This window comes from Erinaceus europaeus, chromosome 16 (genome assembly GCF_950295315.1).
Source record: "Erinaceus europaeus chromosome 16, mEriEur2.1, whole genome shotgun sequence".
Classification (NCBI taxonomy): domain Eukaryota; kingdom Metazoa; phylum Chordata; class Mammalia; order Eulipotyphla; family Erinaceidae; genus Erinaceus; species Erinaceus europaeus.
This window is the reverse complement of record NC_080177.1, coordinates 2,642,380-2,665,919: the sequence shown is the minus strand read 5'-3', so window position 1 is coordinate 2,665,919 and position 23,540 is coordinate 2,642,380. Positions and strand designations below refer to the sequence as shown.

At 46.6% G+C, this 23,540-nt stretch overlaps 1 protein-coding gene across 5 annotated transcripts in view; it reads left to right on the top strand.

The window, feature by feature from the left end:
• The window catches only part of IQCH (IQ motif containing H), a 198,147-nt gene that overhangs the window by 87,529 nt on the left and 87,078 nt on the right, over nucleotides 1-23,540 (top strand). For all 5 annotated transcript variants that reach the window (XM_060175631.1, XM_060175627.1, XM_060175630.1 and 2 more), the window contains 2 exons: nucleotides 14,651-14,734; nucleotides 19,021-19,196. In XM_060175631.1, coding sequence (XP_060031614.1) covers nucleotides 14,651-14,734; nucleotides 19,021-19,196 — 260 coding nt within the window. The remainder of the gene's footprint in view (nucleotides 1-14,650; nucleotides 14,735-19,020; nucleotides 19,197-23,540) is intronic.

Genomic DNA, 23,540 nt, shown 5'->3' with positions numbered 1-23,540 from the left:
GCACGTGCGAGCACAGGGAGAGACGGAGCACGGCTCACCCTCTACGCGGCGGCGGAAGCCAAGGCAGACAGGCACGCGGCTCTTGCTCACTCACCTCCCTGGTCCCGCTCTCATGCTTCACAAAATAAATAAATAAATAAATAAATAAATAAATAAATAAATAAATAAATAGAGCCGACTCATGCCAAGTTAACGTTTATGGACTTATGGTGAAAGAAGAGGAACACTACTCATCTCTGGTGTAAGGTGGAGTCAGGAACTGAACTCAAGTCCTCTGGGCCTTCAGAGGTATGTGAGCCAGTGCTCTAACAAGAAGCTCTCTCCCAACCCCGCCCCCTTCAATCCAAGGACTGCTGTGAACCTCGTCTTCTTAAATGTCTTTTACCTGTATAATTCACAATAACAAAGTCAATGAGAGCAAAACCATTATTTTATCTAACTCCATACCGAAAACACGAGATTCAACATGGTCACTATTTCCAGAGCCAAGACAGATTTCCCAAGCACGACCGGTTGCTAGGAGTATAAGGTCTGGGCCAAGCACTCAGTACAGGTGGCAGCCATGCCCCTTTGCTGTGTCCACAGGCAGCATGCCACCATTCTGGAGTAGGCCCCTCTCCTGTGAGGTTTAGTGCCTGGCAGTTGAAGTCTATTGCAGTGGTCATTCCGTTGGCTGGATTTTGTGCAGAAGAACACTTGCGTTCTGCAAACCTGGCATCACAGTGTTCCGGGAACATTTCTGACCATGAACCGTTTTCCATGTTTTTTTAAATCTCTGCTTTGATAATATGAACATTAAGACAATCAAGTCTACACGAAAGTTGCCTCTTTGTAAAGGGAAATTGTGCAACGTGACTGCCACATATTGCGGGGAATATTCCTACATGTAGCCAGACAGTTCTGACTATTTTTAGCCAACAGGAGAAAGGTAGACTACTGCGGATTAATTGTCCAGAGAAACCAATCAGCCTTGTAATTTTACAATATGATAAAACAAAGTTTATTTTCAGGCTACGTAGGCTGATCTCTTATTCAGATATTGCCCATTTTATCATTTTTATTAATGAAATATAATTATAACAAAATAATCTACTATGGCTCTTAGCAAGAATAGAATACTAGGGTCTATTTTAAGCAAAATCTATCCATCAAATAAGAAAGCACTACAACAAGGACGCCTAAATCCTCTAGAAAAAACAGAGTTTTAATAAAGCCCGAAGTCTAGTTCTGCGCTTGGTTTCTCTGGCCACGTGACCCCTCTTTTATTCTGACCCTGTGCTTCTCTGTTACGGTGCGTTACTTGGAGCCACACTTAAACGCGGCGGCATTTTAAAATATGTCGGCACGAAATGTGATGCGCCACGCTGGGGCAGAGAGACGAGGGCGCTGCCAGCCAATTACGCCCCCCAGCGATCGGCTTCCTCCTTTAAAATAAAAACAGGCGTCTGTGTGGGGTTTTCTCTCCACTCTGTGCAATTCTGTCTCGGGTCAGCTGACTGACATGAGACGAGGACTGTCAGGACAGTCGCGATGCTTTTTTTATTTTTGCAGAGAAAAACGCAGACCAGTACATCATGACCTTTCTGATAACCCAACAGTTTAACTCCATTTATGTTTCTTCTCTGCAAATCCTGTCTGGGGCTAACACCAAGATGCCCCATTGTGTGTCATCGTGGGACCTGCTGTGGGAAGGCTGGCGCTCTGTAACTTGCCCAAAAGCTGTGAGCTAGAAGATGTGGGGCCCAGGAGACGTCACAGCTGCCTAGCACAGGCCTTGCAAGTTAGAGGTCCCGGTTTGATCCCCAGCACTGTCAACAGCCAGAGCTGGAGGTGCTCTGTGAAAACGACTGACAGAAAACTCTCTGTGCATCTAGTCGGCCACACTCTGAGCTGGGGTCGCCAATGCTCACGTGATGCTCGCGACCTAACTTACCCCCTCCTCTGGAAGAGAAGAATGTGGGGGTGGGGCAGGATGAAGGCGCCAAGCCCAGGGTGCCGGTCCTCCCCCTCCCTTCTGCACCTTTCTTGTGTGTGACTTGCCTACCAAAGGCAAGACAGGCCGCATTGCTTCCTGTCAACTCTGAGGGGCTGGTGTGCCTGTTGGCAAGTGGGAGGGAGTGTGCAGTCAGCCATGGTGTTGCCACACCAGCTCTTTGAGATGTGCTTGAGGCGTCTTGCTCAGATCTGCCTGACACGTTTCCTGTGTCTTTGCGATCAGTAAGAAAGTACACTTACACTTTCCAGTTTATGTTCAGCCCCAAACAAAGTCAAGCCAGACCTCCACTCCCTGTGTTGTCATCCGGACCCCCCTTTTGCTGGACGTCAGAGCTGGACGCAGCCCTCTGAGATGCCAGACTCCCTCTTGGTGCTGAGCCAGCCGGGGAGCTCCATGGAACACGCAAACAGAGGTGGCTTGTTGAGGACATCATGGGCTCTTCCTGCAATGAAGCGGTCTGAGGAAATGTGTTAGGACAGCACTGCCCGGCCCAAACAGCATCATGGTCGGCCATTCCCCACACTCCTCTGGGAGGAGATGTCTGCCGGGCCCACACTGAGCTCCTGGGCCCACACTAAGGGCTGCTGAGGGTGCGAAAGACTGCCCGTTGAAGTGGGCACTCTCTTCTGGTGTTTTTCACATTAGAAAAACCAAGAAATGTTCAAACTAGTTCATATTTAATTTAATTTAATTTAATTTTTTGCCTCCAGGGTTATTGCTGGGGCTCGGTGCCTGCACCATGAATCCACTGCTCCTGGAGGCCATTTCCCCCCTTTGTTGCGCTTGTTGTTTGTTGTTATTCTTGTTGTTATTGTCGTCATTGTTGGTGGATCGGACAGAGAGAAATCAGGAGAGGAGGGGAGACAGAGAGGGGGAGAGAAAGACAGACACCTGCAGACCTGCTTCACCGCAGGTGAAGTGACCCCCCCCTGCAGGTGGGAGCTGGGGGCTCGAACCAGGATCCTTACTCCGGTCCCTGTGCTTGGCGTCATTTGAGCTTAACCCGCTGCGCTACTGCCTGACCCCCCAAACTCGTTCATTTTTAAGCAGCATGCTTATCAGTGACATTAACTTACATGACATATTTTGTCCACAAACTATTTATGGAAATGAGCAGTGAAGCGGTGACGGCCGCAGGCAAAAGTCTGCGGGGTCACGCAGGAGAAGGCAGGTGAGTCCTGTGTCTGCTGCAGTGCTGTTTTGGTTGAGGCACGGGGAGCCCTCCCTGTACAGAGGAGTACTGGGAAAGGAACGAGCGCTTTATGGTGTGACTGACACAACTGTGTCTATTCTTCTTGGGCTTCAGACCCAAACTTAGTAGCGGTGAGCGTTAAAAGTGAGCTGTAAGGTGACATCTGAAGTCAATGAACATTTTGCATCTTGTGAGAGGACACTACTGATAAAGGCAGATATCATCTAGTATGATTTGAAAATAAGCCTGACCTTCAAGGTCACCTAAAAGGTGACCAAGGGACCACCCTCCCCCACAGTCCCCAGGCCCCACTTTGAGCATCACAGGCTTTGTGTGCAAGAATGCATGAACTACTGATGAAAATTAAGAGATGAACTCACCCTTTCCAAAGAAAGGTTTTCAAAATCACACAGACTTCACCTGGCCAGTGTGATCTGAGAATGTTTCCAAAACTCAACAAATGTTTGAGTGTCTTGGGCGGGGATAGATAGCATAATGGTTGTGTAGACAGACTCTCGTGCCTGAACCACCAAAGTCCCAGATTCAATCCTCTGCACCAACATAAGCCAGAGCTGATATATATATATATTTTTTTTATTATATATTTATATATTATTTATATATTTTACTATCTTTATTTATTGGATAGAGACAGCCAGAAATCAAGAGGGGGGGTTGGGAGAGAAAGAAGGACAGAGAGAAACCTGCTACACTGCTTCACCACTCATGAAGCTTTCACCTTGCAGGTGGGGACCGGGGACTCGAACCTGGGTCCTTGTGCATTGTAACATGTGCGCTCAACCAGGTGGGCCACTGTCCTGTTCTGGGGTCTTTGCGCTCCTGTGGAGACACAGCCAGTCTCAGCAGAGCTAGCTTCCTGGGTACAGATGCTGTGAGAACTGTCCACTAGGAGTCCGTGTGGGAACAGAGGCGGCAGCAGACCAGGAGATGGGGTGGGAATGAAGGCAGAGGAACAGTAGTAAGTAATCATCAAAAAGGATCAGAGTTATTTACATGCACTTGCAAAAGAACATTAAAATCCCAGGGCCAGGCGGTGGTGCTCCAGGTTAAGTGCTCACATTACATTGCAAAAGCCCCTGGTCCCCACCTGCAGGGGAAAAGCTTCACAAGTGGTGAAGCAGGGCTGCAGGTGTCCAGGTGTCTCTCTGTCTCTCTCTGTCTCTCTCTCCCTCAGCTTCTCTCTGTCTCTAATTATAAATAAATAAAAATATTTTTTAAAAAATACAAACAAAACAGAATCAAGCAAACTGTAAGACTTGTGAGAAATCTGGTTTCAGTTATCTTTGGGGGATGGCAGGGTATGAGTATGGGACTTGGGTGCTGGGTGTGGTGTGGGACTACACGTTGATTGTAATCTTACAATCTTATAACAAACTATTAATAACAAATAAAATGATTTTTAAGAAAGGCCTAGAGAGGGGAAGGGCATGGTCCAGAGAAAAGACACCGTCCCTTTCCTTTGTGATGTGCAAAAGCAAGTGTCCCCTTTACGTCAGTCCTATTTTATTCTATGTTGAGAAGGATCAAGTAAAAAAAAAAAAAATCCACAAATCTCATTTTCCATTCTTTGAATTCTCTGGAAGGTCTTCAGACCAGAGAACCCAGTTATATAAAAGGGGGTGGGTGGGAGAAAGGGCTAAGGGAGAAACAGCTTCTTCCCTAGATTTAGAGTCAAATCTCCCAGATGCATTTCATTCATGTATTCAGCTGGAGTCAATGTCATTCATGTATTCAGCTGGAGTCAGTGTCATTCATGTATTCAGCTGGAGTCACTATCATTCATGTATTCAGCTGGAATCACTGTGATTCATGTATTATTCATGTATTCAGCTGGAGTCAGTGTCATTCATGTATTCAGCTGGAGTCAGTGTCATTCATGTATTCAGCTGGAGTCACTGTCATTCATGTATTCAGCTGGAGTCACTGCCATTCATGTATTCAGCTGGAGTCACTGTGATTCATGTATTCAGCTGGAGTCACTGTCATTCATGTATTCAGCTGGAGTCACTGTGATTCATGTATTCAGCTGGAGTCACTGTGATTCATGTATTCAGCTGGAGTCACTGTGATTCATGTATTCAGCTGGAGTCACTGTCATTCATGTATTCAGCTGGAGTCACTGTCATTCATGTATTCAGCTGGAGTCACTGTCATTCATGTTTTCAGCTAGAGACACTATGATTCATGTATTCAGCTGGAGTCAGTGTCATTCATGTATTCAGCTGGAGTCACTGTGATTCATGTATTCAGCTGGAGTCACTGTCATTCATGTATTCAGCTGGAGTCACTGATTCATGTATTCAGCTGGAGTCACTGTGATTCATGTATTCAGCTGGAGTCACTGTGATTCATGTATTCAGCTGGAGTCACTATCATTCATGTATTCAGCTGGAGTCACTGTCATTCATGTATTCAGCTGGAGTCACTGTCATTCATGTATTCAGCTGGAGTCACTGTCATTCATGTGTTCAGCTGGAGTCACTGTCATTCATGTATTCAGCTGGAGTCACTGTGATTCATGTATTCAGCTGGAGTCACTGTGATTTATTTATTCAGCTGGAATCAGTGTGATTCATGTATTCAGCTGGAGTCACTGTGATTCATGTATTCAGCTGGAGTCACTATCATTCATGTATTCAGCTGGAGTCACTGTGATTCATGTATTCAGCTGGAGTCACTGTGATTCATGTATTCAGCTGGAGTCACTGTGATTCATGTATTCAGCTGGAGTCACTGTGATTCATGTATTCAGCTGGAGTCACTGTGATTCATGTATTCAGCTGGAGTCACTGTCATTCATGTATTCAGCTGGAGTCACTGTCATTCATGTATTCAGCTGGAGTCACTGTCATTCATGTATTCAGCTGGAGTCACTGTCATTCATGTATTCAGCTGGAGTCACTGTCATTCATGTATTATTCATGTATTCAGCTGGAGTCACTGTCATTCATGTATTCAGCTGGAGTCAGTGTCATTCATGTATTCAGCTAGAGTCACTGTGATTCATGTATTCAGCTGGAGTCAGTGTCATTCATGTATTCAGCTGGAGTCACTGTGATTCATGTATTCAGCTGGAGTCACTGTGATTCATGTATTCAGCTGGAGTCACTATCATTCATGTATTCAGCTGGAGTCACTGTGATTCATGTATTCAGCTGGAGTCACTGTGATTCATGTATTCAGCTGGAGTCACTGTGATTCATGTATTCAGCTGGAGTCACTGTGATTCATGTGTGCAGCTGGACTCACTGTCATTCATGTATTCAGCTGGAGTCACTGTGATTCATATATTCAGCTGGAGTCACTGTCATTCATGTATTCAGCTGGAGTCACTATCATTCATGTATTCAGCTGGAGGCACTGTGATTCATGTATTCAGCTGGAGTCACTGTGATTCATGTATTCAGCTGGAGTCACTGTGATTCATGTATTCAGCTGGAGTCACTGTGATTCATGTATTCAGCTGGAGTCACTGTGATTCATGTATTCAGCTGGAGTCACTGTCATTCATGTGTGCAGCTGGACTCACTGTCATTCATGTATTCAGCTGGAGTCACTGTCATTCATGTATTCAGCTGGAGTCACTATGATTCATGTATTCAGCTGGAGTCAGTGTCATTCATGTATTCAGCTGGAGTCACTGTCATTCATGTATTCAGCTGGAGTCACTATCATTCATGTATTCAGCTGGAGTCACTGTGATTCATGTATTCAGCTGGAGTCACTGTCATTCATGTATTCAGCTGGAGTCACTATCATTCATGTATTCGGCTGGAGTCACTGTGATTCATGTATTCAGCTGGAGTCACTGTCATTCATGTATCAGCTGGAGTCACTATGATTCATGTATTCAGCTGGAGTCACTGTGATTCATGTATTCAGCTGGAGTCACTGTGATTCATGTATTCAGCTGGAGTCACTGTCATTCATGTATTCAGCTGGAGTCAGTGTCATTCATGTATTCAGCTGGAGTCACTGTCATTCATGTATTCAGCTGGAGTCAGTGTCATTCATGTATTCAGCTGGAGTCACTGTCATTCATGTATTCAGCTGGAGTCACTGTCATTCATGTATTCAGCTGGAGTCACTGTCATTCATGTATTCAGCTGGAGTCACTGTGATTCATGTATTCAGCTGGAGTCACTGTCATTCATGTATTCAGCTGGAGTCACTGTCATTCATGTATTCAGCTGGAGTCACTGTCATTCATGTATTCAGCTGGAGTCACTGTCATTCGTGTATTCAGCTGTAGTCACTATGCCCTTTCTGCTCAAATGGAAGTTACAGCAGGGGTTGGGGGAGAGGAGAGATGTACAGAAATCAAGCAAATAAGAAAAAAAAAAGTTGTATCAATATGAGAAATGCAGGGGGCAGGCAAATGACAGTGAGGGTGGTTGAGAACCTTCTTAGAAAAAGGTAGAAATGCAGATTAGAGCCAATCAGCTGTGTCAGCTAGAAGAGCCAGATTGGGGGACGTTAGACAATGTGGTGGTTGGCTTCGAACTCAGGCCCCGAGTTAGTAAGTTCTGCACTCCACTGTCTGGGCCCCTATGGTGAGTTCTAGTAGGGAGCTTGCCCCTCCCTCATCTTTGACTCAGATGGAAGGGGAGCATCTTTCACTCTGAGGCTGGTACTCACAGAAGGGAAGGAAGTCCACATGACTTGTCACAGGGCTGTAGAAATCTTAGCACCTTAAAGCAATGCACACGTGCTGGTTACCTTACACCTCTGCAGTGCACAAGTCTGAAAGGGGGTCAAACCAACGGACTTCATCCCTTTCTAGTGTCCTGGGGGAAATGTAGCTTCTTACCCACCACAGCTTCTAGAAGAAGAACAAGAAAAGCTCTTGGGTCCTTCCATATTCAAGCCCATCCGTGTGTTCTCCCTCTCCTCCTCCCTCTCCCTCCATCTTTCTGCCTCTCTTCTCAGTCACACACTAGCCCTTTACTGCCCCACTTTTCCACTTTTACAGACTTTGGCTATTACTAACATAAGACAATTTCCTTATTTTAATGCCAGCTGATTAGCAATCTGAATTTTACTTTACGGCTTTAGTTTCCCTTTGCCATGCAATCTGACATATTTACAGGTTCTAGGAATTAGGACATGAATTCATTTTTCTTAGTCGAATTCCACTGGTATGCTGGGGGGCTTATAATACTAGAAGGGGTAAAACTTCACACTTCTATGTGTGAATAAGAGTAACCACAGCAAAGTTTCCGTCACATAACCAAAGTGGCCTCTTCCCCCTCCTCTTCCATTCCTCTCCCCAGTTCCTCCACAGTTCTCACCGAGTCTAAGATCATCATTGTGTTCTTCTGACACAAAGTCTCCAATGCAGAAACAACTGATTACTCAAAGACCAAGTCTGTGAGAAGCCTGGAATCCTGAAGGACTGGAAGTGGTGAAGCCCCAATCACTGGGTTTCTTGTCTTTTATTTGCTGGTTTCAAGATACAACAAAGGAATTCTAACACAGCTTATTTAAGCAAAGAGCAGAATAGATCATTGAAGGGAACAAAAACAGAGCAAGGGTGTCTCCCTCCGACCAGGCTGCACCACTCATGAGGGAGAATAAGCTTCACGGTTTCTTACAGTTGGTTTTTCTCACACAGTCTCAGTAGATTTTTGGCGGTAGTGGCCAGTAAGTCACACACCCATTCAGTCATGTCAGACATCAAATTGGCCATGGCCTGGAGCTTTGACTTCTGGGGTGTTGGGCCCACTGACTTCTTTCAGCATGTGAGGAGTCACAGACCCTGCCAACCACACAGAGTTGAGGCTGTGGATTGTAAGCACAGGCCTGGTTATGCTGAGACATTCTGCTCAGATGTTTCCCCACATTCGTGCAGAATATTTGCTTTATAAGTGAAACCATCTAACCATTGATTTATACTTCCTGACTTATTTCACTTGTAGCATCACCTTGAATTTCATCTATGTTGTTAAGAAGGCATGACTCCATCTTTAATAGTTGAGTAGTAGTCTACTGGAATTAAAAAATAAAAGACTTCTTGTGCGACTTTGGCTTGGGTTATAGACAAATGGGGAGTTTGTCACATCTCGGTACAGTGGTGCGGCAAGGTATTATTCAGGCACAGCAAAATGGGCAGCGGGACAGAGATATCGGCTAGTCAGAATGCCGAAGGACCATGACTCTTTTAAGCTAGTTTCACCAGAGCCGAGTTCCACATGTTCAGGGTACATGAGAAGCAGCCATGTCAGGGCACCAGAGGGGAGAACACGCCAGAACCGCTAGCTGCATGGGAGTTCCCAGGAACAGGGAGCACATATCCGGAATACACGTGCTTCAGTAAGTTCTGACACACCCACAATCCCTTGTGGGTTCGTATTTGGTGGTGGGCTAATCTCAGCTGTATGCTAACTGCATCCCAAAGTCCTGCTGTGAACAGCACAAGCTGTGTTCCGACACTTCCCCACTGCCAGTACAAACGGGCAAGATGCTCAGTCTGTCTCCGTGTCACAACCGTAGTCCAGCGGGTAGACACTCCACAGCTTCTTCAGCCAGTCATCCTCAGCAGGAACCAAGGTTTTTTTTCCTGTCTCATCTGTTGTGAATAGTGCAGCTTGGTGCACTGCAGTGGACACAAAATCAGTGTATTCATGTCCTCCAGACACATACCTAGGAGTGGTACTGCTGGATCCTTCAGTGTTCCACTTTGAGCTTCTTTAAGGGTCTTCCCTGCCACTTTCCTTAGGAGGCGCACCAACTTTCATTCCACAAACTGTTCAAGTGTTCCCTCTTCTCCACAACTTTCATACTTGTTATTTCCGGTCTTTCTGGTACACACCACTTATGAGAGTGGAGCAATATCTCACTGCGGCTTTCAGTTACATTTCCCTAATAAGAGAATTTGGACTCCCCCCCCCTTTTTTGTATGCCATCAGTATGACTCTGGAGAAGTGTCTGTTTAGATATTTTTCCCACTTATGATTGAATTATTTGGGGCTCCCCTATTGTTGGCTATATGAGTTCTCCATATGCTTTTAATATCAACCCCTTTTCAGGTAAATGATGTGCCAAGATACTCTTCCAGTCAGTAGGTGGTCTCTTCATTGGTGGTGGTATAGTTTCTCTGTGCAAAAGATTTTTTTTTAATTGCTATATTGGGGAATTAATGTTTTACATTCAACAGTAAATACAATAGTTTGTACATGCATAACATTTCCCACTTTTCCATATAACAATACAACCCCCACTAGGTCCTCTGTCATCCTTCTTGGATCTGTATTCTCCCCATCCACCCATCCCAGAGTCTTTTACTTTGGTGCAATACGCCAACTCCAGTTCAAGTTCTACTTGTGTTTTCTTTTCTGATCTTGTTTTTCAACTTCTGCCTGAGACTGAGATCATCCCATACTCATCCTTCTGTTTCTGACTTATTTCACTTAACATGAATTTTTCAAGGTCCCTTCAAGATGCGCTGAAAACGGTGAAGTCACCATTTTTCATAGCTGAGGAGTATTCCATTGTGTATATAGACCACAGCTTGCTCAGCCACGCTTCTGTTGTTGGACACCTGGGGTGCTTCCAGGTTTTGGCTATTACACATTGTGCTGTGTGCAAAAGATTTTTGACACAGTCCCACGTGTGGATTCTTGCTTTAGTTCCCTTTGCCCGTGGGGTTGAATGTCTAAGCTTCTGGAGTTTGTCACCTATGTTTTCTTCTGTGCTTTATGGCGTCAAGTCTTTTTTTTTTTAATCACCAGGGTTACTGCTGGGGTGAGGTGCTTGAAGGATGAACCCACCACTTCCAGCAGCCATATACTCCCCCCCCCTTTTTAAATTTCATAGGAGAGAGAGAAACAGGGAGGGAGAGAAAAAGAAAGACACCTGCAGCCCTGCTTCACTCCTGTGAAGATTCTCCCCTGAAGATGGGGGCCCAAGTTTTTGCACATGGCAACATGTGTACTCAACTGTGGTTTCCAATCTGAAGTCTAAGAATGTGGGCCTCTTCAGAGACCCATCACTGTCCCGCTTATCCCATCCCAACTGGTAAAAGCGAAAGTGGGGTCAGGCAGTGGCACACGCAGGTGAACATGAAGCAAATGCTGCAGATGTCTCTTTTCTATCCTTCTCTCTCTGCCTCTATCAAATAGAGAAGGAAACAGAAGGAAAATGGCCCCTGGAAGCAAAGCATCTAGCCCCAGCGATAATCCTGGTGACACTTAGAGGATAAATCAGTTAAAAGTGGGAAGCAAGAAAAGGCTCTTTGTCCCTTCTAGAAACCTCTACACACAGCTGACACGTCTCATCTTGCTTATTTTTTGTAACCACGCTTGTCCTGGGAAGTAAATATCCTGTCTGTGAACTGTCAGCACCCTTAGTAGTTCTAGGTGTGCTTGGACAAGAGGCCAAGCACTGCCACGAGTGTCCTGCTGCAACACGGCAGGGCTGAAGTCGCCGGTCTCGCAAAACTGCCCTGGAGTTTCCCGTCTGAGCCTCAAAGTGCGTCTCTCTAATTAGCATTCCGCAGTGTGGCGCTGTCTCGCCCCAGCCTGTCTGTGAAGCACTGCACAGCCGCAGCAACCCTGTGGACAGTTTCCTGCTGGGCTCGTGGCTGTGGTGAAGATGTGCTGCCAGCCTCAAGAAGGCCTTTTTTTTTTCATTTCTATATTGGGAGATTAATGTTTTGTTTTGTTTTGTTTTGTTTTGTTTGCCTGTAGCGTTATTGCTGGGGCTCGGTGCCTGCAACTACAAATCCACTGCTCCTGGAGGCCATTTTTTTTTTTTTTTTTTTTTACATTTTGTTGTCCTTGTTGTTATTGTTGCCATTGAATTTGTTATTGTTGGCTAGGACAGAGAGAAATGGAGAGAGGAGGGGAAGACAGAGAGGGGGAGAGAAAGACAGACACCTGCAGACCTGCTTCACCGCCTGTGAAGCGACTCCCCTGCAGGTGGGGAGCCGGGGGCTCGAACTGGGATCCTTCCTCCGGTCCTTGTGTTTTGCGCCACTGCGCTACCACCCGACCCCTGGAGGATTGATGTTTTATAGTCGCCAGTAAATACAGTAGTTGGTACATGCATAAGGTTTCCCAGTTTTCCACATAACAATACAGCCCCCGCTAGGTCCTCCTCTGTCATCCTGTTCCAGGACCTGACCCCTCCCCACACCCCCGCAGAGTCCTTTGCTTTGGTGCAGTACAGCCGCTCCAGTCAAGTCCACCTAGTGTTTTCTCTTCTGATCTTGCTTTTCACGAGGAGCTCTTCTCACTGAGATGTCAGTACACCAGCCATACATAGAATACATCAGACTTTTTAGAAACCTGCCCCCCCCGACTCCTGCTGTGTGGGTGTCTGGAGCCGTGTTGCTTGCCATCAGATCTGTAGCCCATTACATGTGCACAGCACACCGCAGTTAGCAAAAGGGCCTCATGTCTGCCATTCCTTATGTTCCTCTCCAGCAGTGTCCTGAGGTCCCTGGGGCCTGGCTCTTTACCACGGGTATTCTTGTAGAGCTGATCATGCAAGCAGTTGTAGCATAACTGTGTGGACATTTTCTATTTATTATTATTATTATTATTACCTCTCAGGTTACTGCTGGGACTCAGTAGCTGCACTACGAATCCACTGCTCCTGGAGGCTATTTTTCCCCTTGGTTTTTTTTTTATTTTTTTTATCGTTGTTGTGGTTATTATTGTTGTTATTAATGTCATCGTTGTTGGATAGGACAGAGAGAAATGGAGAGAGGAGGGGAAGACAGAGAGGGGGAGAGAAAGACAGACACCTGCAGACCCGCTTCACTGCCTGTGAAGCGACTCCCCTGCAGGTGGGGAACCGGGGGCTCGAACTGGGATCCTTACGCCGGTCCTTGTGCTTTGCGCCATGTGTGCTTAACCCACTGTGCTACTGACCGACTCCCTAATGGACACTTTCCATGCATCCTCGGCCAGTGGCAGAGGAGGGGCCAAGTAATCTGTCGGAGAACCGACTTGAAGCACTTGATTGAGACGCAGACTTCCTCACTCCCATGCTGCACATGCGGCAACAAAGTGACCAGACATTCTTTATATCTCAGATTGGACATCATCTTAATGAGACATCTCACACTGCCTTTTATCTTTACTTCTGAAAGGAAATGTGTTCACAGAATGCTCTCAGGCACTTTCCTTAATCATACTTTATTCTTTAGGCATTTTTTTCATGCCTCTTGTAGTCTTGATAAACAACAACAACAACAACAAAAGTGGAATTACACATATGCAAAACCCCCAAGATTACAACCACACATCAAGGTATCTATATTAAGCACAGATGTCGAATGGTTGTCCAAATTATTTTAGAAATGACTAATTTTTCAAAAATAATTTCAACAACGTATTTGTCTTTCTGTCTCTTTGGTTTTTTTAAGTTCATCTGCACAAAGCCAAAGGGACTTTTAGATGAATCGTAAACTCATTTAATCTCCAGACGTTGCTGAGTGTTTAAACACTGACATCAAAGCAAAGAGCCAATTATCAGAGTTCATTTGATCTGAAGCCCTGTTGCCTGAATTGCTATCGTTTCCCTTATGCTGAAAAGGAAATCTGTGTCACATCTCCAAGATGTAGTGTTTAAAGGCACTTTATCTAGAGCAGTTTCACTGGAAGCATGTGTTTGAGCTCACTAACCACAAGGAGGCATTGAAGCATCTCTTCAAAATGTGAAAAGCAATTTTATCTTTAAAAAAAATGTTGCACCTCCAGTTGCTGGATTTCATAGAAGCAATTATACTAGCTCGTAAGTGTGCATGCCTTCCAAGCTCATGCTGCCATCCACTTCTATATTTTTAACCCCTGACATGTCTGCAGAAAGTGTGGCTGTAGCTGTTCCCTTTGAGGGGGACTTGGGGACAATGGTGGCCACTTGTACTTTTTCTTCTGCTCATGTGCCAACAGACATAGCAGACAGAGGGCAGGATTTTTATCAGTACTGACAACATGGTGCGAGCCATGTTTCTCTTCAAAAGCTAGAAGTTCTCTCACCAGTGTGCACAGAAGCCTATTTCTCTGGTATTTAGAATTATCTAAAGATACATCCTTGGCAGGAAGGGACTTCTCCTGGAATCCTTGGTTCTGAGACACGGTTCCAAAACGCCGTATAGACAGTGGAAGTTAAAAAGCCTAGACTGGGCTTTGTTGTCTCCATCTGAGCCTGAGTCCCTTTTCTGCGCTGTCCTAAGCATCCGCATCCAGTGTCCAGAAGCAGCCCCTGTGTTTTCAGAAGCCCTGTTCTCAGCAGGGCTGTGGTTCTGAAAACCAGACCTCTCTGTTGTGAAGACGGTGCTTAGCACAGCGCCCGGAATAAGCGTCCTTTCCTCAGAAGCGGAGGCACGTGTTCTTGGGGGCTTCTGCAGGAGGCTTCAGAGACAGGTCTCTCCTGGAAATGTGGGCTGTGACCCCTTGGAAGCTGTGTGTCCTGACGTCTTGTTTGCCTCTTAGGGTACTCCCTGCCCGTGAGACAAAACATCGCTGACTTCAACACCCTGCAGAACATGCAGCTGGGGAGGCTGTGCGACATCGTAGGTACAGTCGTGACCCCTTCCAGCGTGAATGCTGATGGCATGCTGGCTTTCTGCTCTGTTGTACCTTCTCCTCCTCCTCCTTCCCTTCTTCCTGCTCCTCTTCCCCTTTCCCTCCCTCTCCTTCTCCCTCTCCTCCTCCTCTTTCTGTACCATGGGGGAAGCTTGCATTTCAAAGCCAGGTACAAGGCAATGGAGCATGTTGTTTCAAACAAGAGAAGTACCGAACATTTAAGACCATTTATTTGAATAGTTTTCTAACACTCCTCTTGGTTGGAGGTTTGAGTAAGAACTCTATAGCCTGATAGCATCTTCATTTCTGGAACCATGCAGTGAGCAAAGTCAACACTTGATGTTTGTGTCAGTATTGTCTGGTGCTGGGGGGGTGGGGGAGAGCTGGAAGGTAGAGCCAGAAAAGGCTGCGTTTTCATTGTGACAGTCAGAGGCTCATGCGAGAGGTTTCACAACAGCTCAGGTGTTAGGAACCGAGAGGTGCTAGGCAGGGAGTTCTGGGAAGATGCCTCCCAAGTGATCTTTGACATCTTTGTCAAAGCAGAGTGCTAAATCAGATGCCCATGGTGGGCTGGGCTCAGGAGAGGAGGAGGCAGAGTCCAGCCGTTCAGGCTGGATCCAGCCCAGGCTCAGGGGACGAAGGACGAGTGACAAGGTTGACCCGCTGTGGGAGGTGCAGGCCAAAATGCTCGGGCTCAAACAAAAAACAAGGCTTTTCTCAGTTACCAAATAAGAACTTCTGGGCTTTGTTCACATATAATAGGGTTGGCCCTTATTTAAGCCAAACAAGGAAGGATTTTAAATTATCAACGGCCAACTTAGCGGGTTCCCTGGAATGACATACTTTACATGATTCATGTATATTTCAGCATCATTATTATTTTATAAATGCCATGGTAACAAAAATACATCAATACTAGGAATTTACAGTGTCCTAAAATAATAATAGTGTGATTGCTTTAATCTATTATCAAGGCACAAATATCTTTTTTTTTCTGGCATCACAAAAAAAAATATTTTTAAGGACTTGAGATTGATTTGTCGGTGCCAAGTTGTTCACTAAAAGCCTGACTGGGTGGAAAGCACTGGAGTGCAGCAGAGGGCAGGCTTGCTTTTAATTTATTTGAATTAATCTTTTCCTTCAGCTTGTTACACACCCTTCTGTATATAGGGCAGACCATTACCAAGGGGTCTCTCTGGTAGAGAGCCTCATTGTTTGGTGAGGACTAGAAAGTCTGAGGTTCTCATCCTGAATGAAAACCTGTGATGGGAAGTGTGGATGACCCAAGTCTTTCTGAGCAAGTCTGAAGCAACAACTGTGTTTGCTCAGTATACTGTCTGCGCGGCACAGTGCCAGCACCTCAAAGATGCTGATAAGATAAGGGGCGGATGTGCACACACCAGCCTTGCTCCATCATTCACAGACAGGAGTCACAGCACAGGAAAAGCGCTTGTTGTGAAATAAAAATATGAAGCAACTGGGAAAGTTAGTAATCATTTTATGGAAGAATAAATTATCATTTTAATTCCTTTTTAAAGCGAAATTTCTATAAAAAATTTTTTTATTCTCTTTATTTATTGGATAGAGACAACCAGAAATTGAGAGGGAAGGGGGAGATAGAGAGGGAGAGAGGCAGAGAGACTCTTGCAGCCCTGCTTCACCACTCACAAAGCTTTCCCCCTGCAGGCGGGGACCGGGGCTTGAACTAGGGTCCTTGCGCCTTGTAACATGTGCACTCAACCAGGTGTGCCACCACCAGGCTCCCTCATGTTTGAATTCCTTAGCCTCTACGCCCAGTAAAGGGCCTTGACTTTTCTGCTTGCTTGGAGGCAATGAAGCCACCCCCACCGCATTGGTGAGGCTTGTCAGTCAGATATTGGCTGTGAATTTGGGTGTCAGGTACAAGCCAAATGGGCTAAATGTTTTCAGTTTCGAGCTGAAGTCAAGCTAGAGAGCGACTGAGCATGTCTAGCAAGCAAATCAGACTTCACCTTCAAGCTCCTCCTTGACCATCAAGTAGGATTACCTGTCATTCATTCTCAATAAGGCCACGCTACCATGAATGCTGATGCTAGGGTCAGTCTTGCTTTGCCAGAAGTGAAGAGCACAGGACAGGGTTAGCGTGCTGTTATCACCCTATAACCTTGAAATATCTCTCCAGGAGGAAAAAAAATTCTCTTGTGTTATGGAGTCTTTAAGTTATTTTCCATCTTGTTTTGTATTTTAAGAGCTACCAACAGGGGCAGGGAAGATAGCATGATGTTTATGCAAAGAGACTCTTATGCCTGGGGCTCCAGAGTCTGAGGTCAAATCCCCCATACCACCATAAGCCAGAGCTGAGCAGTGCTCTGATCTCAGGCTCCCCCTCCATCTCTCGAAAAAATTAAATAAATAAAATATTTTTTTAAAGCCACCAATAGTCCAGGGACACAGCATGATGGTTATGTCATAATACTTACATGCCTGATGCTCTAAGGTCCAACCCCCAGCACCATCAAAAATCAGAGCCGAGCAGGGCTTTGTCTGGTTTAAAATCAACAACAACAAAACATTAGTTAGAAAATGCAAGACTTGGGATGGAGAATTGGATCAATTTGCTACAGGCTGCAGACTTCACCCTGAGGTTCCCGTGGCCATGTGGCTTCCTTGTTCACACGGCAGCATTAAAATGTTTCTCTTCACAAAGCTCCTGCTCCGGTGGGACCTAGCACCCGGCCTGCTCTCTGGCCTGACTTCCAGCCACCCCCGGGGTGCTCTCTGCAGAGGCGGGACTCTCTCCTGCCTGCCCCGGCCTTCACTATCTGTGTCAGCCTCCCTCCCTCCTGAGCCCCTCCATCCCCTCAGACCCCTCCCGTCAGCCCAGGAGGGTTGACTCCTGCAAGCCAGAGAGGATTTCAGCATGTGAGAAGACTCACAGGGGATTGGAGAGAGGATTACTAGATCTGAAATGTCAGGAGAGGAGAAGCAAGGACAGTCCAGAGATGGTGTGAGGTGCAGGAGAGGCGGCCATGGAGCAAACTGCTTGCCAAACACCCCAGCGCCTGCCTGCCTGCCTGCTGGCCTGCCGGCAACTACGGCAGGTTTGCTGTGAATAGCACTTCATTTAATACTTAGCAAAACTCGGTGAATGTGTTCCCCATCTTCTCAAGGAAACTGGTGCTAGGAAAGATGAAGTCCTCTGCCCGGCGTCCTTGGGCAGCCCAGCTAGAACGTAGTCTGAGCTCTGCCTGGGCGTGACGTAGCAAGGCTCTTCTAGGCCTGCCTGACCAAGAAATGTCTCAGTGCGTTCCCTCCTCTGAGCGTCCCTGAGCACTTGGTCTGCAAGTCCTTGGCGCCCAGCGCTCCCGCCGTGCTCACACCTGTTGGTGCGAGGGAAACGGCTGCTCCTGTGGGCAGCTCCTTGGGTAGATTGGATTCCTGCATTGCTTCTGATTTCCCTGTGGGTTAGCCAGATGCGCTTTGCCCTTACTGATCAGTCACTGAATGAGTGAGCAAGTGAGTGAATGAATGAATGAATGAATGTCTCCACTGGCCACTGGTTTCCTGCCTACACTTCCCATAATATTTATAGCCGCATAGGCCTCTGTCTCATGACTCCATTTGGCTGGAGTATTGAATTAGAATTCCTTTCTGTGACGATAAATAACCAAACTGGAAGAGACTAGTTCAGTGAAGACGATGATTCCTTTAGACCAAGAGTTGCTAGATGTCCTAATATACTCCTCTTTGGAAGTGGATTGGGGGAAAGAAAAAAAAAAAAGGTTAGTTTTCCTGAAATAATCATGGTCATAATCAGGCCACTGACTTGGTCAGAATATGCCCTGAGTCGGCCCTGCCACGTCCAGGCTGAATAAGACATCACGATTTCATCAGCTTACTAAAGTGAACGGCTCTGTTAGAATCCACTGGCATCAGTGGAGCCCATTTTTAAAGTGATTTGCGGTACTCGCAGCTGCTCCCCGGAGTCGTGGGGCTACAGCTTCCAGAGATGTGCAGACACCCTCCTGGTACCTCACAGTGCCTCCCTCCCAAGGAGTCCTGTGCCTACTTCAGGGCTATCATTTCTTTCACTTTTCTTTAGCGATTGGCTAAAATCCAAGGGAAACAAACAGACAGACAGACCTGGCTACGTTTTCACGATTTGGCCTGCAACCCATCTAGACCCCCTTGAGAGTGGCTTTGGGAACTGCCCGTCTTCCATTGTGTGAAAGCAGTCTGGTGCCAGAGTCCACAAAGCCTTCACACCAGTAATCTACTCTTGTGTCTGCTGTACTTAGATCCGAATGTGAATGTCATCTACATCTGCGCCCACCAGATGAGTGAAGAGTTACTGCTGTATTACAGCAAGATCCTGAGTCTGCAGGCAGCTGTCAAGTCGGGGAACCTTGAGGACAGAAGTGACCTGCAGGACAGGTTCAGAATTATCACCCCTGAAGCTATCAACTTCTTTACTGTGAGTTTGTCTTCTAATTACTATGGCTTCAGGGATGCCGTAAAATTAAATTGGAGATTTTATAACTTGCAATGCTCTGGTACACACCAGTGAAATATTATTGCAAGTCTAACAGCTTTACTGATTAGACTACTAGTTGGGACCGGGGGAAATAAATATCCCAATTTAACTTTCTGACTTGGCTGAGCTAGACCGCCCGATGTCTCTCTCGCTGAATTCTGGTGGCATTGACTGGATGGCGCCGTCAAGTAGGTGAATTTATAACACCTCCACTCTTCTTTCCCCCCCCCCTTAATTTTGCATGGAGAGCAAAATTAAGACGGTTTCTGCTTACTCCATGGTCTCTCCCCACTTGTCTCCCCACATGGGGAGTTTGGCTTAATTTACCATATTCCATGGTTCATAACAAATAAGGTCAGATATTTTTCCCCCATCAGATAGCTGTTTCCCCCAAAACCTGAGCTGATGGAGAGTGAAGTGAATGAACTGAGTGGAATCCCAACCCAAAGACAAGAGCTTCTGAAAAATCCATGGAAGCATGAGGGCAGTGCTAGAAGACAGCACAAGAGATGAAGTCATTTCTCTATCTTTCTTTTTTAAAAGTATTTTATTTTATTTTTAATATTTACTTATTTATTTCCTTTTTGTTGTCCTTGTTTTGTTGTTGTAGTTATTATTGCTGTCGTCGTTGTTGGAGACAGAGAGAAATGGAGAGAGGAGGGGAAGACAGAGGGGGAGAGAAAGACAGACACCTGCAGACCTGCTTCACCGCCTGTGAAACGACTCCCCTGCAGGTGGGGAGCCGGGGGCTCGAACCGGGATCCTTATGCCGGTCCTTGCGCTTTGCGCCACGTGCACTTAACCCGCTGCTCTACCGCCTGACTCCCTTTATTTTACTTTCGAGAGAGATACAGAGATAGGTGGGTAGGTAGGTAGATAGACAGACAGACAGACAGACAGACACCAAAGCACTGCTTAGTTCTGGCTTATTGTGGTGTGGGGAATTGAACTTGAGACTTTGAAGCCTCAGGCACGAGAGTCTGACAGGCACACTGTGGGTCAGGCCATCACTTCACCAGACATTTGGTTTGTTTCACATTTCCTTCTTGGAATGGCTCTTGGGGAAAGGAAAGGAAGAAAGCAAAGAACGGAGAGGTGAGACGGGTCAGCGCAGACTCACAGGAGTTGGTGCCTACTGGAACACTGTGCTTACACTCCGTGCTGTTTTATCTGTATTGATTTATTGGATAGAGACTGAGAGAAATTGAGAGGGAGGGGAGAGAGAGATGGGGAGAGAGAGAGGCACACACCTGCAGCTCTTCAATCCTCATGAGGCTTCCCCCTGCAGGTGGGGACCACGAGCTTGAACCTGGGTCCTTGTGCACTGTAGTGTGTGCTTAACCAGGTGCACCCCTGCCTGGCCCCTGTGCTTACACACTTCTCAGCCCCCAGGAGGTGGTGCAGTGCATAGCAGAGTGCAGGATCTGCAGGCATGAGTTGGATTCCAAGCCCTGCATCTCCAGAATGACGCTCGGGTTCTCTCTGTGTCCCTTATTGGCGTATAAATAATAAAATAAATAAGTGAATACTCTGCACAGAGAACTTCCGCTTTTCATCTTTTATTTTCTTTTTTAATATTTATTTGTTTATTCCCTTTTGTTACCCTTGTTGTTTTATTGTTGTAGTTATTCCTGTTGTCATTGTTGTTGGATAGGACAGAGTTAAATGGAGAGAGGAGGGGAAGACAGAGGGGGGAGAGAAAGACAGACACCCGCAGACCTGCTTCACCGCCTGTGAAGCGACTCCCCTGCAGGTGGGGAGCCGGGGGCTTGAACCGGGATCCTTAAACTGGTCCGTGTGCTTTGCGCCACGTACACTTAACCCGCTGCGCTACCGCCCGACTCCCTGCTTTTCATCTTTTTAAAACTGGGCTGAAAAAACTGGAAGGAAGCCAGGTGTCCAACAGCAGATGAGTGGCTGAGAAAGTTGTGGTCTATATACACAGTGGAGTACTACTCAGCTGTGAAGAATGTTGGAGTCACTTTCTTCACCTCATCTTGGGTGACACTTGAAGGAATCCTGTGAAGTGAGATCCGCCAGAAAGAGAAGGATAAAGATGGGATGATCTCACTCATGAGCAGAAGTTGCGAAAAAAGATCAGAAGGGAAAACACAAAGCAGAACTTGGTCTGGGTTTGTTGTATTGCACCAAAGTAAAAGACTCTGGGGTGGGCGAGTGTTCAGGTCCTGGAACATGATGGTGGAAGAGGAACTAGGTAGGGGTTAGAGTGTTATGCAGAAAACTGAGAAATGTTACACATGGACCAACTACTGTTTTTTTACTGTCAGCTGTAAACCATTAATCTCCCCAGTAAAGAAAAAAAAAATGGGAAAACTTGCCCATCACAAAATTTACCATGTTAGGTATATGGGTTAGTGGTCTTGAATACATTCACACTGCTGTGTAAATACCACCCTGTTCATTTTAACATCCCTAGCAGAAACTCTGGACCCCTTAGCCCAGTGCCCAACGGAGCTCAGGTTTTAATGGCAATGTTTTTTTTTTGTTTGTTTGTTTGTTTTTCAAGTCTCAAGCTGTCATTTTCAAATACTTAAACATGAAGTTGTTAACAATAGCCGTAATACTGGTAAGGAGTATAAGTATTTAAAAAATACATGTAAATGTTAAAATACATACTTCACTTATTTCAGAAAATCCTGATCTAGAAATGCAAGCCAACCTTGTGTCAGATGAGTCCACTGTGTTCTGGTAAAGAGGTTACTTCAGAGCTAGAGGACCTCAGAGGCTTCTAGTCCAAGCCCCCACATATGGGAAACTGAGGCTCAGAAAGTGCTCTGATTCACCTTCAGGTTACAGACTGAGGCACCCACCCCCGGGCTCTGTCTCCTCTGCTCAGCAGTCAGGCCCAGCAAGGGTGTGTGGGCCGGTGAGACTTATTCCAGAAACTCAAGTCCACGGACTTCCAAGCTACACCGAGATCGTTTTGATCAGAATCGTGAAGTAGTTGCTAGTTTACAAATTCCTTGGACCCTCGCACCTTGCTTTATATTGTTGGCACACTATGCCAGTGGCTTAATTTTGTCTTAGCTGCTGTCTTTGTCTTTACTTATTTGTTCCATTTATAGGAGAGAAACCAAAACACTGGTCGGCTCTGACTGATGTTATCCCCGGAATCAAACCTGGAGCCTCTGCTGGCCAGTCTCGTGCTCTCTAGCTGAGCTGTGTCCCCTGCCCTCCCCTGCCCTGCCCTGCCCTGCCCTGCCCTGCCCTGCCTGAGAAGGGCTTCCTCTGCCCTAACAATTAGCTCCCGTGCCTGGAGTACCAGACAATGCCAAGCATTGTAGTCAGTGTTTTCATTTAAAATAATTATTATCTTTATCTATTGGGAAGACACAGCCAGATATCGAGAGGAGAGGTGGAGACAGAGAGTGAGAGAGACAGAGAAACAGCTGCAGCCCTGCTTCAACACTTGTGAAGCTTCCCCCTGCAGGTGGGGAACAGGAGCTCGAACCCCGGTCCTTGCGCACTGTAACACGTATGCTCAACCAGGTGTGCCGCCGCCCGGCCCTTATAGTCAGTGTTTTCCACTCGTGACCTGTATTTCATCCACCCAGTGGCACAGCAATGGGCATCTTTAATCCCAAGGTCAAGGAGCTTCCCAGTGCTAAAGCCAGACTCCAAGCAGGACTACTGGACCCCTGCGCCCCAGCCTCCTCCCTGCTGCCCCCCTGCTCCCCCAACTCTGAGGCCCCGTAGCTGTTCTGTTTTGCATTTGTTATCTGCTAGTGAACATGCCGTGCTGGGTTCACTGTCTTCCTCCTCAAGCAGAAATGGACAGACCCGGAGAGAACTTGCCCCGAACAAGGTTCTTTATTGTTCATGCTTTGCAGGAGTTCCCGGGAGACCGACCTCCTCTCCGTTCGGGGGAGAGGCTCTAGGGCTTCTGGGAAGAAAGGCTGCTCATGCTGGCAGGCTGGAGGGGCCCAGAGCCAGGCCACCTCAGTCTGGCTTGCTCAGTCACCGAAAGCAAGCTCCAGGTCACCTCATCATGCGAGTTGGCACCTGGAGGCTGGGGGCGGGAAATCAGGGCAACCCCCAAGGACATTTCCCCTCTCTTTTCTGCTTTCCATCTGCAGCTGGCTCCTGGTTACGCGCACGCACTGTGTGAACTATGTCTTTTCCTAGTGTCCAGAACTAAGTAGGAGTAGCGGGGGAAATTCCACAGTGGAGCTCTAGAGAGGCACTTGGCAGAGAAGAGGCAGCCAGGAGGCCAAAGTGCAGGTCTCGGTGGTACAGGGCCGGAGGCAAACACACTCCCCGGAG